The sequence below is a fragment of the Gobius niger genome, assembly GCF_951799975.1.
Source record: "Gobius niger genome assembly, chromosome: 18".
Lineage (NCBI taxonomy): Eukaryota > Metazoa > Chordata > Actinopteri > Gobiiformes > Gobiidae > Gobius > Gobius niger.
The window spans coordinates 19,434,982-19,450,312 of record NC_136869.1 but is presented as its reverse complement, the minus strand read 5'-3'; the positions used below and the strand labels follow the sequence as shown (position 1 = coordinate 19,450,312).

At 42.4% G+C, this 15,331-nt stretch overlaps 1 protein-coding gene across 1 annotated transcript; it reads right to left on the bottom strand.

Moving 5' to 3' along the window:
- Positions 1-13,552: 13,552 nt before the first annotated feature.
- sox32 (SRY-box transcription factor 32) lies at positions 13,553-14,689 on the bottom strand (the record flags this gene model as incomplete). The annotated part of the gene is made up of 2 exons (XM_079576367.1): positions 13,553-14,055; positions 14,383-14,689. The coding sequence occupies 2 exons, from the start codon at positions 14,687-14,689 to the stop codon at positions 13,553-13,555; spliced, it is 810 nt and encodes a 269-aa protein (XP_079432493.1).
- Positions 14,690-15,331: the final 642 nt, after the last annotated feature.

Here is a 15,331-nt window from a genome sequence, read left to right as displayed (position 1 = left end):
ACCAAAATTGGTTCTGGCAAAAAAGACACGCGGCGATCATAAAAATAAACATGAGGTATGCTGCAACACAAACAGTAACACAAGCACACACAACTTTTATCAAAACTAAACATTTAATGGATTTGCGTTGTTCTTGATCCAATCAGCAGCAAATGCTGCTTCAAACCTGCGGCCTCTCCCTGAACGATTCCAGCCGGCGCAATCCCAGATTGTATGAATCTGGCTCTTGCCAGGTCACACTCTCCCATCGTCAGTAGAAAATCTTGGGGGAAAATTAAAGCAACACTGGATTTTTTGACCTTGCAGAAGCGTATTAATACAGGGCCACAGCAAGTGCATGCTAGAGTCACATCAAACATTCCAGCTTGTGACTTCTTTTTTGTGGTGCATATTAAACTTCATGCAGTGAAGTTTAGTATTTTCATTTTAAGTTTTTAGTTTCAACTAACTGGTTTGGCACACTGAGGCTGTTGTACTGTGTATTTAGCTGAAAACGTATGCTAAAACTGATAATGACTCTCTTATTATATGTTCAAAAGCAAGGTTAATGAAGGAGCCATGTTTGTTTTCCGTTCATACTCTGTTCGTCTTATGTAGTGTTTTGCGGTTCATGTATAAGTCGAACAATGTCCTGTAAGTCACACCAGCTGTGACAAGCTGCTATGAAATGCAGCTAAATGCTCCTCTTTGTCAATGTGGCTAAGTCTAAGGTTAATGTTGCTGATTGTACGGTTGATAATTTATACCGGCTGACGCATTAAATAAGGGGTAGGCACATATATCAGCTTTCTTACTTCAGCCTACTCCTTTTGAGCTTCCATGACTGTATAGTTGTGAATTTTGAAAAGAAAACTGCTCAAATAAACAATAGTACGTTTTTGTAGAAGACAGACGCTTACAGTAAACCTTGGCATAAACAGGAATTGAATGCTATCCTCCAGCACAGTTGAACACAGAAAGATTCAGTTTTGTTCCTCCAATAGCTGATTCCACTCCTGCTACAGGAAGCTGTAGACTTGACGAATAAAAAGCTGATAATTGGGATTGGCCATACAGGTTTGTTTGCACAGCTTTTGCTCACTGTTTGGAATTCCACATTTTGTCTTTGTCAGCAATAACTTGACCTCTACTGTCGGGACGGTCACTCGTATTTTTCAAATCCAGGTCCAGTTCCTCACTCCTTTATCTATAGCACATTTGGTCTGACAGATGAATATGGAGAGAAGGAAAGCACCCAGCTGAGGAGTCCACCTTACGGGACAGCGGTCTCTCATATCTTGCACCTTTTACCGGCCCAGCCCTCATAGCCCTCGCATTGTCCTGCCCCGGGCTAATTAAGACCAGTGTTTATCATTTTTATGACTTTATCCACGAAGACAGAGGTACGGTGCGCTTCCTGTTCTCCTGGCTCTCCTGTCAGACCAATCGCATTATTAGGGTCAGCCCGAGATCCCATCGCGCGGGGCATTGTTTTCTCTGCTGCTATGACCATTCCCAAACTGATAAGACTTGTCTATTTAAGGGACTGGCTATTTTTTCACGGAGAGATTTGCCCTTGACACATGAGCTTGAAATAACTCAAGTTTTCTTTTATTTGGAAGAAAGTGACATCATCTACATGTTTCATCGTGTCATTTTACTATATTCATGTTTTTAAAAAATGAGTTTAACAGTTTTTGTTTGGAGGGGCAAGTGTTGGATAACAAAGCTTGAAAAACAGAGGTGTGAGAACAGGTTGTAATCATTTGTGGAGTGTGTTAAGCACATATTGTATAGCTGCTGCAATATTAATGATAATCAGACATGGGGTAGACTAAGATTGTAATGAAGTATAAGTATAATCTGTTCAATAGTAAAAAGGTAACACTATTTAATGGCTCTGTGCCCAATCTTTGTTACTACTCGTGAAATTACATTAGTTTTATCCTGAATTGATTTTCTTGATGTTTGTAAATAAGTGTAATTATAAGCATTTTTATTGATTGTGAGATTGCTAGTTTTTGCATCACAGTAACCCTGAACCCTGACAGTTGTGAAACACACATTTTATCCCTGGGAAGAGTTTGGATGTGAGAAATGAATTAAGTAGGTGGGGTCAGTTTGGGAGTAGGCCTCGTGGAAGGCCTAGGACACGCTGGTGGGACTATGTCTCCGAGCTGGCCTGGTGTCGCCTCGGGGTCCCCCCAGAACAGCTGGAGGAGGTGTGCGACTGTGTGTGGATCGGGAAGTCTGGGCATCTCTGCTGAGACTGCTGCCCCCGCGACCCGGCCCCGGATAAAGCGGAAGAAAATGGATGGAGAGATGGATGGGAATGAGTTTGGACACAAGTGACGCTTTCAACTTTCGCTCCCTGTTTCATTTTTGTATACCAGTATCAGTATAAGCAAGGTGCAAAACAGTATTTAGTGTTGCTAACATGAAGCTTTTGGCACTTGCAGTAGAAATGGCAACAAAAAACACATAATCAGTTACTAAGTTACTAAGGCAAGACCGAATACCAGCTCAGATTATACTGTCTGGTCTAATGAAGCCTATTGGCTGCAAAAAAAAGAAAAAAAAGAAAAAGAAAATAACATACAAAAACAGATAAACTACTTAACTTTTGAGGCTTATTTCAACTTAAAGGGGCTAGACGCAAGTTAGCCATTTTATATTCACTACTGCCACCTCAGGTCATATGTGTAACTGCACCTACTATATTAAGCTCGTGCATGACGGCACTTCGGGCCGAAGCAACACCGTTTTTAGTGACAGTGCAGGACTTTAGAGGCAGTTGTGGTGAACAGGTCTGAGCTCATTCTACACATTAGGACATTGTTGGAACATGTAGGGGGAGGAAAATACTTAATTTTAACATTTTTAAACTCCGTATAGTCCCTTTAAATTTTTATAAAGTTGAATTCATACACACACACACCAACACACACACACGCGCGCGCAATCTTAGTGAGCACACTCATAGACAAAATGTATTACCCAGACCCTAAGCCCCTAACTTTAATCTTAACCCTAATCTAAACCCAATTCTAACCCTAACACTAAAACCACATCTTGACCCTCAAACAGTCCTTCAAACAAGTGCGGACCACCCAAAATGTCCTCACTTTCCAAAAATGTCTTCACTCTGTTGGTTAAAAACTCACACTAGTCCTCACAATGTACGAGTACAAGAACACACACACACACACACACACACATTTCTGTGCAAAATGAATGAGCCACTATTGCGCCTATAACAAATGATTTTATTCAAGCAGCTTCATTGTTTTGGCGACAATTGCCAGCCACATAAATACACACCACCACTTGACCTGCATTTGACCCAAGTCCTCAAAGAAGTCCCCCCCCATTCATCTGTTTTATAGCATCAAATTCGGGACAAGACACTAAACTGACCAAAATCTGAAAGTTAATCACTGATCAAAGTAACGTAAACCAAAAGCAGGGGTTTTTTTTGGAGCTCGGGGAGAGAGAGACAGTGAGTTCTTTGTATGTGACAATCAGGATGTGAATTGATCCCTAATTTGCCCAAACACAGAGCGTGCCTTTCATGTTTGGCCTTTGCCATTGAAAGGTGCTGGAGCGGCACAGCACAATGAGACGCCGAGCCCAGAGGGTGCTAACAGGACACCGCCATGTTGGTCCGAGGTGGCCCATGTCAGGATCGATAGCCCCCGGTGGTCAGTGGCATCACGCCTGTGAAGAATCTGGATCAATACAGCCGGGTTAAGAATGGTTAACACTAGATAAGGCAAAGTTATGGAGGGCATCTCTTCTGGAGTTGAGAAATAGACATTAGAAGGGGGACTTTTAGTTATTTTTTTTCCCCAGGCACTTTCATTTTGTATTTCAGGTAATGCTGTGTGATTTTTTTCAGATAACAGAACACATTTTCCACAACATACAGGTGGAAGTTCCTCATAGTCATTTAACTTCAACTTCTCGTTTGTGAACGCCGGCGAATGATGTTACTGTTTATCTGCATCGTCATCGCACTTAGGAATACTTGGACGTACAGTGCTTACTAATGCCCTTACTGTGAGTTCGGTGCAGTCGAAGCATTGGTCGTCTGATGATTCCGCTCACATTGATTTCATATCGCAGGACTTGTCTCGGGCTTTGTCACACAGCTGTGGTTTAATGGAGGAAATGCACTAAGTGTGCTTCCTCACTGCGTTGTTCCTTTTACACGAATGCTCCTGAGACGTGCGTACAGGAGGAACTACCATGAATCTGATTCATGAATTAGTTGCATTTTTCATTTGATTTATATGATGTTATGCTTCATTATATAGTTTAGTCACATGCCAGGTAGCTCCATGAGAGTGATAACATGAAGTAGTGAGGCCAACATCAAATAACTAAAAAGGCCGTGGTGGAGTCGGCCCCGTCAGTGCCTTATCTGTCATGGTAAACTTCAGGAGGTCCTGTGTTTGGCTGCCTGAGTTCAGCTGATGGAGATTATCAGTAGATTTACACACAATGGCGAGGATCAGAGTGTATGTACTCACTGCCCTCCCCAGGTGAAGGTGCACAGAGCAGCGCCTCATATAGATCTGAAAGGAATGTCTCAAGTCTGTGGTGGCTGATTTATGTTGATTACAGGATGCCAAATTGAGTGAGAGCAATATATTCAAATAGCCTGTGAGGTGGAAAAACGGCATAAGATATTCAGACCGTGACCATTTACAGTAAGACCAAGTTGTGAGTGAAAGAGCTGTATCTTTTGACCGTTTGAACTTGTGACATGGGTCGCCGGGGTCTGCTGATCTCATGTGTGATATGATAACATGGGAAAACAGATGAGGAAACTGAGGGAAAGTCCCAGTGATATAATCACTACACATGTACACAAAGCCCACCATCATGTACTCACTATAGTATAAAACAATGGCTATCCCAGGGGATGGCATCCAGCTGAAGTGTGCCACTTCTGATCCATGCCCATAGGACTTTGAAGTCTGCAGTTTAGCTGAAGTCAGTCCCTATTCTCTGGCGGTGAACTATAAGTAAAACCTGCTCTTACTGCAGGTTGTGAGGCTTGGCCTTATCTGATGGCCTTGTGGCCTTACAATAACACAGGCTCTATCATGCCTCAGCAGACCTCAATCTGACCACAACAAATGAAGGTGCGAGACATGCACAGTAACTCAAGATGCTTGCCCAGTGAGGATGTGCATTAACAGAGCCAAATTTGGACTTTTTAGAGCTTATTTCAGTTTTTGTAGAATGGCAGAAACAAATGGTTTGGTCAACCTTGGCCTATTGCCCCTCCTGTTCATGAGCATTTGATTTGGAGTAAATCACAGATGATTTCCTCAGTGCAGAGGAAAGCCCCTCAGAGGAGAATGAGCTGATATGTCCTGTGTGCCTACAGCTTCCTCTCTGATAAATAAATGCATAAATAAAAACACGCCTGGCCACTTCAGATTTATTCTTCCTCTTCAGCCTGTGAAGTGCATGTTGTTTATAATAAATAAGTCCATTAACATAGTGACAGAGCTGCTCCGTGACATCCCTTGTGCCCCCCATAGGCCCTCTTAGACCCCCCAGCAGCCGGGACACTTCCATCTAAGGCAGACTGGGACCGGAGTGAGCTGTGGTCTGCCTGCACTGAGCCCGCGTCACGTTTTCAAGGGTGATAAGACCCGAGCAGGAAGCAGTGAGCGGCCAGGAAGGAAGAGAGGAGGTCTGAAGGAGAGAGGAGAGAGGGCCCGACCTGAAAGAATACACTAGCACTGCAAGGGCATACCTTTGATTAGCTTCATACTCATTATTACATTGCAATGTTTTGCAGCTTCACCTGCTTTTACCACTTCATTTGAACCGTTAGCAGCTGCACTAATTTCTAGCCCTCACAAATACTTCCCCATGTCCCAATTCTTTACATTTAGTGCATTTTAAAGCATGTTCACCGCACAAAATCCCAATCCCAATGCGTCACCTAAAATACTTTCAGGTTTATGATGGATATAGATGTGGCAACATTGATTTTTCACTAGAAGAAAATAAAATACGGTTAGTTACAGGGCCCGTAGTTGATTAATAAAAATGTTACTGTGTTTGTGCATGTTTTAAGTGTGTATTGTGTGTTACTGTAATAATCTGCTCAGACACAGTGAATATTAAGAGAGTAGTACATGTACATGAAATACAGTGTAAATGAATGCAATCCTGCCCACATGAGTCATTCAGAAAGGTGGTTGTCGTCAGCTTTGCCCATTCACACAGGACCTTCACAGACTTACTGCCCCGCTTTCAATCAATATGTGTTTCTAAAATGGATTTTTTTTTACTATTTTGAGGTTTTAATCCAGTGTTGGAGATAATCTCTGTGACTCGGATTGGACGAGTAGACAGGCAGGGCTCTTGCCTCCTCACACAATTACACCATACAGCTCCCGCTGCCAACCTGTAAATCAGGCTGTCTTAATGCCTCTCTGGAAATTAATTTTAGCTCAGAGCTCAGTGCATTCGTGTCATGTAGGTCAGATACAGATACACACTTAACATGGCGGAAAGACACACCTGCTTCAGTGTGTTCCTGAAGTACAATAGGCCTGCATTTATATCAGAAAGAGTATATGCTGCTGTCTGAGTACTGCTGAACTTGATGCAGGTGTGAACTGTGTGTACTTGGACGCTGCTGCATAATACAGAGGGCCCTCTTCTGGACAGTAGAGGTATTTCACAGTCTGATTATTCAGACACTCAATACATGTTTCACAGTTATTAAAGGTGCATTATGGAACTGTTTATATGGAAAAAACTTTTCAGTGAAAAGCGCCTGTATGAGTGGTTAGCACAGTGCCCTCACTTTCCATCACAGTGAACCTCTATGATGCTCCAGGATCAATTGTTTTTAGAGTTTCTGCTTGGTTTTCACTGCTGATGAATCCTCTCTCTCTAAAAAACAACTGATCCCGGAGCGCTGCAGAGGCCTCTGTGACCGTGATAAGCATTGTATTGACCTCATATGAGCAATAGAGAGTTGATGGCTGTCTGTAGGTTCCCTCCTCATAGCTCCAAAGGATGTATACATCAGAATACATGTCTGACCCCCCTGTGTATGTTTCTTACATTTACAGGTTTGACCTTTCCATGTAAGTGTTTCCTCTGTGTGCTGTGGCCAGAGCCACAGTGTCTGGCCTGCACTTGCCCTGTGAGAGCTCTTTATTGCAGCTCTATTACTGTAAAGCTGCTATCAGCTATTGGGGGTCCTCCCTGGCTGCCACTAAGCAGTAAATAAATATGAGTCTATTGTATTCTGGTGGCCTTACTGTCCTGGCTCTCCCATGCTGAGTAAACGCTCACATACAATGGGAGGCCGGCTCGCCTTGTCATTCCTGATCGTGCTGTTACTTCTGCTGGGTCCTCTGCCTGGGAAAGTGCAGGAGCAGGAAGCAATGGAGTTATGTGTGAAGTTTAGCATTTGGGATCATTTAAGATTTCTGCAGTCACTCTCTGTGGTCGAGGCACAATACAGTGTGATATGCACCATTTCCTGTTACTTTTATCAAGAATAGGATTAAAAGGAATAAACAGGTGGCAGAACTGAGCACTTCAGATTTATTTACTATGGCATAAAAATATAGAAACGTCATTTATTGAAAAGGACGACGTATGAAAATGATAAATGATGCATTGTTCTTGTTCAATCAAAGAAAGTTTGTGCATCATAGTCAAAGAAAATGAAAGTGTTGTGCTTGTGTTAGTGGCCACCTCAGGCTGGTGGAGCTTCCTCTCAGTTTCTCCACAGGAAGACTGCTGACAGCCAGGCCCAGGCTGGACTGGCCATTCCTTACCCGGCAGAAATGCCGAGGCCGTGAGTGAGGAGTGGTACACTTGTAGCCTCTTGGGACAGCATTATTTGGTACAGGCGCTGTGCGGGCGTCCTGTAATCACCGATGACATACACCAAGTACTTTTCCAGATCGGCTTTCCTGTCACTCCAGCTGCGACTGTAGCAAACACACACTCACACACAGCACAGGAAGAATAACAGAGCTGTGCTCCAGGCTGAGGGAATGTGGCCTTTCCAAACAGCCTGCTCTCCTCCTGAGAGCCTCACGGGGAAGTGAGGCTACTCACACACTCAACAATAAGCTGCCACTCACAGACTGTGTTTGTTATAACTGCTGACAGGAACACAGCACTGCCCCATGTAGAGCTCACTCTTATTTTTACTCACATCTCCTCCTTTCATGTTTAGTGTAATGGTTTAGGGAAATGTGAATGTGCTTTCTTTTTTCTTTTATCTGCACCCTGTTTTACAGCTAGTATAAGTCCACTGTTATTTAGTCGCACACAGTGATTGATCCTGCCTCATGCACACAGTAGGCTCCTGCCTCATGCACACAGTAGGCTCCTGCCTCATGCACACAGTAGGCTCCTGCCTCATGCACACAGTAGGCTCCTGCCTCATGCACACAGTAGGCCCAGCTGAGCTGTGAGGCTGACCCCTCTAAGTCAATCATCACAGGCGCTAAACAACACACGTCAACACAAACTAACATGGGCCCCTGACAGCACACAGGGCTCAGCGCCGATTTTAGCCAAGTCTTATTCACCAATGAACACAAAAATGTGCAGCATCAGCTGACCAGTTTCCTGTGATAAGCAATTAAAGTTTTGGGATCATTTATATGTAACAATAAAATAGTAATAGCCGAAAATGTCAAATATTCACTTGTAAAATTGTGGCGACAGGTGTGTCAGAGACCAGTTGACAAAAGTGGCAAAATGATCCCTTTGATGATAGTATACTAATCTAATATAAAATAAATATAAATGACATCATTAGACTGGGAATTCAAATCAGGTCAGCTTTTCTATCTTGTCCTCCAGATGTAGCCTATTGCCTAATAAACAACCCACATCTGCATTCATATTTCTCCGTTTACATAATCAGATGCCCGCAAAGGTGCAGCAGACTTGGAACTTTTGACATGAAGCACGTTATTGCAATATTAAACTGTAATATTCCTGTAATGACCACAGACCACTCACTCTACAGCCGCTCGGCGTTAATCATGATGAGTGTGTGTTGACAGGCGTCAGCGTCTCGGCCATGGGACTTTGATGGTGTGTTGCATGGGCCCAGCAGGTCACCCCCAGACGCTCAGTCCGTTACATTAATCAGTCTGTCTGGTCGGTCCCTGTCTGCGGCACGACAGCACTGACAGCACCAGCACCCTAAATTAAATAAGCAATAACTTATCTCGGCTGACCATGCAGACCAAACAATCCAGTAATCAAATCAGCCATTGGAGAAACATATGAGTTTACTTTTGCAGTATAAGTGAGATTTTTACACTCATTTTATCTTCATTTTTTGCTTTTTAATTAGAACTGAATCAGTCAATTATTTATAGTTTATTAGTTTATCAACACTCTTTAAAGGCGCCTGAACTTTGTCTGGGCTGTGAGTCAACAGTGACAAAAAGTGTCTGGACTGATGAGGTTGTAGTGAAGTAATGAGATGGGCCCAATTACTAACTCATAATGAAGTGATCAGACAGACACAATTACTTAAGCCACATTATTTACATTTTGTCCCGATACCAGCACTTTAACGATACCTATACTAAACTATGTGTCGCCTAGAACCTTAAAACGTAACAGTAATGTGTGGGAGATCTGCACATTTATAATATCAGGTTCATCTGTGGAAATGTGTGAACGATGGGGAATAAATTGGGGTAACATTGGGAGAAATTGTGGCAAAAATAAACAAAACTTATGTAAAACAAATTTGGGCAAAATATGGGGGGAAAAAAGGGAATAAATTGGAGGAAATTTGGAAAATATTAGTAATAAAAAGCGGGAAAAAAATGCAATATTAATTTAAAAAGAAGTGTAAAAAAAAAATGGGGGAAAATTGGGCAAAGAAAATGGGGCAAAAAATGGAAAAAAAGGAAAAAATAAATACATTTGGGAAGAAACAACCAAGTCACTTCCTTTAATTCTGTCTCTGGACCAACAGCATCAACATTTGGATCTAAAGACAGAACATTTTTTCCCAGTTTTTTTGATAACAGTAGTACCTAAACTTTTTTTTTTTCCGATACCATACAGATAACGTTTAACAGTGCCCAGCCCTATTATTGACACTAGTTAAAGATTGAAGAATTGTCAGAGGGAGCAAAAATCAATCTGTACTCTTTAAGTTATAGTTACATAGTCATTGTAACAGAAAACATCACTGCCGTAGGATTTGTGACTGACACACTTTCTCTGGGATGAGGACACAGCAGAGTATCTCATCGGGGCCTTTTCCTGCTTGTTTCCTCCTTTCTTGCAGGATAATACTCGGATGAGCACTATCTGTGGACGGCAGGCCCACCTTCGCCCAAGCTGCTCCCGAACAGGAAATCATTGAGGATCCTTCGGGCTGGAGGTAAGACAAGAGAGATCTAATTCTGTCTCTCCCGAATCTCAAGAATGTCACAAATGTGGGGCCGCGCACTATTTTTAGTGTTGGTATAAAGTCAACAGTTTTGCGTGCCACTGTATGAATATTTAATCTGCGAACGGAGCAGGAATGCGTCTTCTCGATCCACTCTTTGACCTGTTCATACCGTCCGCGCCGTCAAGTGTCACAGTGATAAGCTCAGACATTCCTGAACCATTTGTGGAGAAATGCCTCCCGACAAATGTTACATAAATGTGTTTGAAAATGGATACTGTTTTAAAACACGTGGGGGAGCCTTGTTTTTACTTTACATGCAAGTGCAAGACTGAACAAAATGCAACCTCACAAAATCATTGAAATAAGACGATAAAACCACTGATTTCATATTTCGGCACGTTCACATTTGGGAACTGAAACCCGCAGTTGTTTGCCCGTGGGGTTTGGTGGATGTCCAAGACTCTTTCCAACCAACTGTCCGTAGCGAGATTGTGTTTGCGCTGCTGCTCTACATTCCCAGGAAGACATAATAGTAAATCAGTGGAAATGTTCAAATATGAAATACTACGGTTGGTTTTCATACTTAGGTGCTTATTTCCTGACCCTAGATGCCATTTATCTGTCAGCGTTGTTACTCTCCTATAGTTTGGCCCAATGTAAGTCTTCTGAGAAAGATCCATGTTAAAACAAAAATGGTGGATTAAGCCCATAATGATCAGTTTGAGGCAAGACAAAAAAATTGCCTTAAATTTAGAGATATCGTTTTGACACTTTTGCTGATTACTGACATACATGTGAGGAAAAAAATGTATTGCAAGTTTGTCATTTTATTCTTTCATATAAAAATAATTGCCCAAAATTCCCCATATTTTCGGTGACGAAATCTGAATAATGGATCGAGCCAGGTTTAAATTTTATGGTTTTATTTTGTTGATATATTACAAAGAGGGGGTTTTGGATATCTTGTTAAGTTTTAAAATAAACCGTTTTTTAATGGAAAAATCTGTAGAAATTGAAGTTTTGCCTTGTTTTTTTTTTTTCTTTTATTCTAGGAATCTAGGAATTAGATTTTTTTTTAAATCCCTTGAAAAGATCTTTAAAATATAGTTAAGTCCAAGACTGGAAAGTTTAAAGGACAGGAGTAGGCAACGTTTGGTGAGGGGGCCAAATAAATATTATATTATACTGAGGATGGTAATGACAACTGGGAAGTAGCAAGATCACGGAGTGTAATATGTACTAATGTGCCTTTTTAACATGAAACTAGTGACTTTCAACGTTTGTAACCATCTGATCGTTTTGTTACTTGCTTGTACTAGAGCTCGTACATGAAACAATGCTCTGTTTGGTCTGTGTTAAAATAGCCACTTTGAAGTGCAACAGGTTCTTTTTTGCCAATGAGGCAAATCAAAAATATGATTGTATGATGATAAATAATTAAAATAGGATAAAGCTAAATCATAAAGCTTTATCCTATTGTTGTGTGTGCGTGTGCATGCTTTGTTCCTGTGTTCCTTGTACTATGTACTTTGTATTATGTAACTTTGTACTTTTGTGATATGAAGATTTTTATTGTTATTTATTTCTGGGGTGGGCGCTCATAAGCGTCCACTCTTTTTGAGCAGAATAATAACTGCTCAAATAAACAAATAAACTAAACAAAATAATTATGTAAATAAGAGATCAAATCCCTGTTAAAATCCTGTAAAAATGTGAAAAGTAAATACTTTTAGTATTGTTTACATTTCCTGGCAAAACATCCTACTTGGCCATATAAATGTAAAACATTGGCATTTGCAGAAAATGGTTCTTTACTTTGAGCTACAGTGATGAGGTTCGGCCCACTGTGTTTTGGCAATGATGATCGTCCTTCCACGCCGCAAACTTCCCTAGCCCTGCTCTAGGAGACACTCCTATGTTATATTAGATAGATTAAATAGATATTGATGCACCATTGTGATAAAAATGCATTTTGAGAAATGCCTCTTGAAATTACAATTCCCCATATAAATCTATGGGGAAACATTGAGTCAGTGCTATAATTGTATATATTGTGAAGATTAGTTTGCTTCCAGGTGAAAGTGTATATGTTTAGAGACCAAAAAAGTCCACTTAAAAATGGATTGCCCCTTAAGGGCAATCTTTATATTTGCTGTGTAGTCTTCTCACTTTTACCTTTTCAGATTCTCCTGGGATATACAGTATTGTTTGACTCTCCTGCCCATCAAAGTCAATAAACCTCCAACATACAGTTTATGTTCTAGCTTTGTAACATTTCCCCTATTTATCCACCTACTCTCTCATCCACTTGTTTGTGCTTCAGGAAGTCCCGTTTGCTGTTTGCTAATTGCTGCCGAGGGCCTGGAGTCGGAGGAAAACAGCCCTGAGGTTACACATGTCCGATGTATCGCGGGACTTTCTGCCAGCTGCTTCTTAATGATCATTTTTGCATTGGTTGGCCGCATTGCTCGTGTAAATATTGTTGTGGGAAGTCGGGCACGCGTCACTTCAGTTCCGTTTACTCAGGTGCTGTGTTCTGTCCTAATCAACCTCTCTGCCCCTCCCTCCTGCTCGCCGGCGCATCACTTCCTCCCCATATTTTAAAGATGTGACTCATGCCGTTTCCGGGTGCAAAGTCATTTCCAAAGGATATTAGTTGTTGTGTGTCACCTGACCAATAAAGCGGGGAGCTCGAGCTGAGTAAATCTGTCAGTAAAAGTCACAAACCTCCACCAAAGCAAAACTTTTGGGTGGAAATGCCTGTGCTATAAAGATATAAGTATGTATGTATTTTTGTTTTTGAAATGAAACGGCAATTTTTTTGCACTGAATGCCCGCGACACCCAAACTACCCAGCTATGAGAGAAAGACACTATATTGAGATGAAAAATTCTGTCAACAAGTGGTCTTTGTGGATCATGTGATATTTCTTTTTACGCTTGTAAAAAATGCCTGGCTTAGTATGAAAACAAACTGAAATAATTAAATCTCTAACACCACTTCACTGATTTGAGGAGACACATGTAAAAATAAGAATTAGATTTATTTATTGACATTCAACATGAATAACATTTGAAGACGACTCACACAAAAATGCACTATATACAGACTATGAACAAAGTAATTGCCCTCTTTACAGTGTTATGAGAGTGAGCGCCCCTCTCTGCAGTTGAGCTGGTAGCTGCCGGGGTCCACAGATTTGGGAGGCCCCAGGTACTGCTCGAATTCGCTCCGATCCAAATCATACAGAGTGTCCAAGTGGATCTGCTCCAAGTACAAGTCCGGCGAGGAGCTTGGGTACAACCAGGCCTCGAAGTGGTCCGAGGCGCTGGGGATGCACGGGACACGGAACTGCATCGGGCTGAGGAGCAGCTGTTGATCGGCGGGGGGAGCCTCAAATGTAGTGTCCGCAGCCTGAAGGTAGCCCAGGCCGTACGGGACAGAGTAGTAGTGGGGCAGAGAGGGCGGCATGGGGGTCTCGGGTGTCAGGGGCGTCTTGTTTGTGGAGGCTTTCTTCTGCTGCTTTCGCCGGCGCGGCCTGTACTTGTAGTTGGGGTGGTCGATGGTGTGCTGGACCCGCAGGCGCTCGGCCTCCTGCATGTAAGGACGCTTCTCTGCCAAGGACATGGCCTTCCAAGTCTTTCCTGGGGACACATGAAGGAGATTGTGGAGATAAGTCATGTGTACATACAAATAATGAGAATGATGAGAAAATGACTATGCCAAAAAAACAATAATAAAATGATATTAATATAGGCTTTTGGTGGAGTTTCTGTCACATGACCTCTTCCTATTATGGATGTGATCATAAACATACAATAGTTTACCCTCATCACTTTGTTCTCATGATAGGATAACAGTTGTAGTCTCATTGCTGCATGGTTGATTAGTTGGTCGTCAAAAAGGCCTTAGATTAACCCAAACATTAAAACCTGAGCGTCGCCTCACTGAACTGACGAGTGTGGGCTTACCGAGTATTTTGCTGAGGTCGGTGTTCTCCAGGTCCGGGTTGAGCAGAGCCAACCGCCTGCGCTCCTCCTTGGTCCAGATGATGAAGGCGTTCAGAGGCCTCCTGACCCTCTGCTGTGTGGAGGACTTGGCCTGCGGGCTGGTGCAGCTGGAATCCGAGTTGACCGAGAGGGGGCTTGACGGTCCGGTGCTCGGCGAGCGCACTTCGGTCACATGGTCTCCGTCCTCGGCGCAGTCCATCGCGGAGTGGTATTGGCTGAAATACATGTTGGTGGGATGGGTTTGGTTCTGGTGGAAGGCCGCTGTCATGCGAGCCTTTATGAAGAGAATCCACCAATGGGAGGCCAGGAGGAGTGGAACCGAGGTGTGAAATCAAGGTGTTTTCTCAGGTCAGTCATCGGCCCATCCGAACTCCAATCAACGAACGCACGAAACTTCATAATATCAGACATACGATCATGTCACTGAACTAATGGCCCTATTGGTTTCTTATGAGCATCTATTGTAATGGAAGTCTTATTCAAATTGTACTAAAGAGCAGCAAAACATGGGTATTTACAAACATTGCCGCATTCATAGGCTATAGGCCACGGATAGACTAACAACAAATGATTGATATACTTATTAGGGGCCATGTTTACTAGGGATTGAGGCCTTATAATTATTATTAGAGGCAAATGTTATATTGCAGTTTGGAGATCTGAGAAATGGAATCCAATCAGTTGCCCGTACTGATAGGTGCACATCAAAGTGTTCATGAGACATGGTCTGGTTACTAATTACATTGAGGCTCTCAGTTCTTATCAGTCATCTTTTGTCTCTATCAAGGAACATTTACACGAAGCAGACACGCATGATCAAGGCGCGTTTATTACGCGATTACAGGTGCGCGCAAATATTTGCCTGGCATAACGCATGGAGGATACACAAAGGTCTGAAGATCTGCAGAAC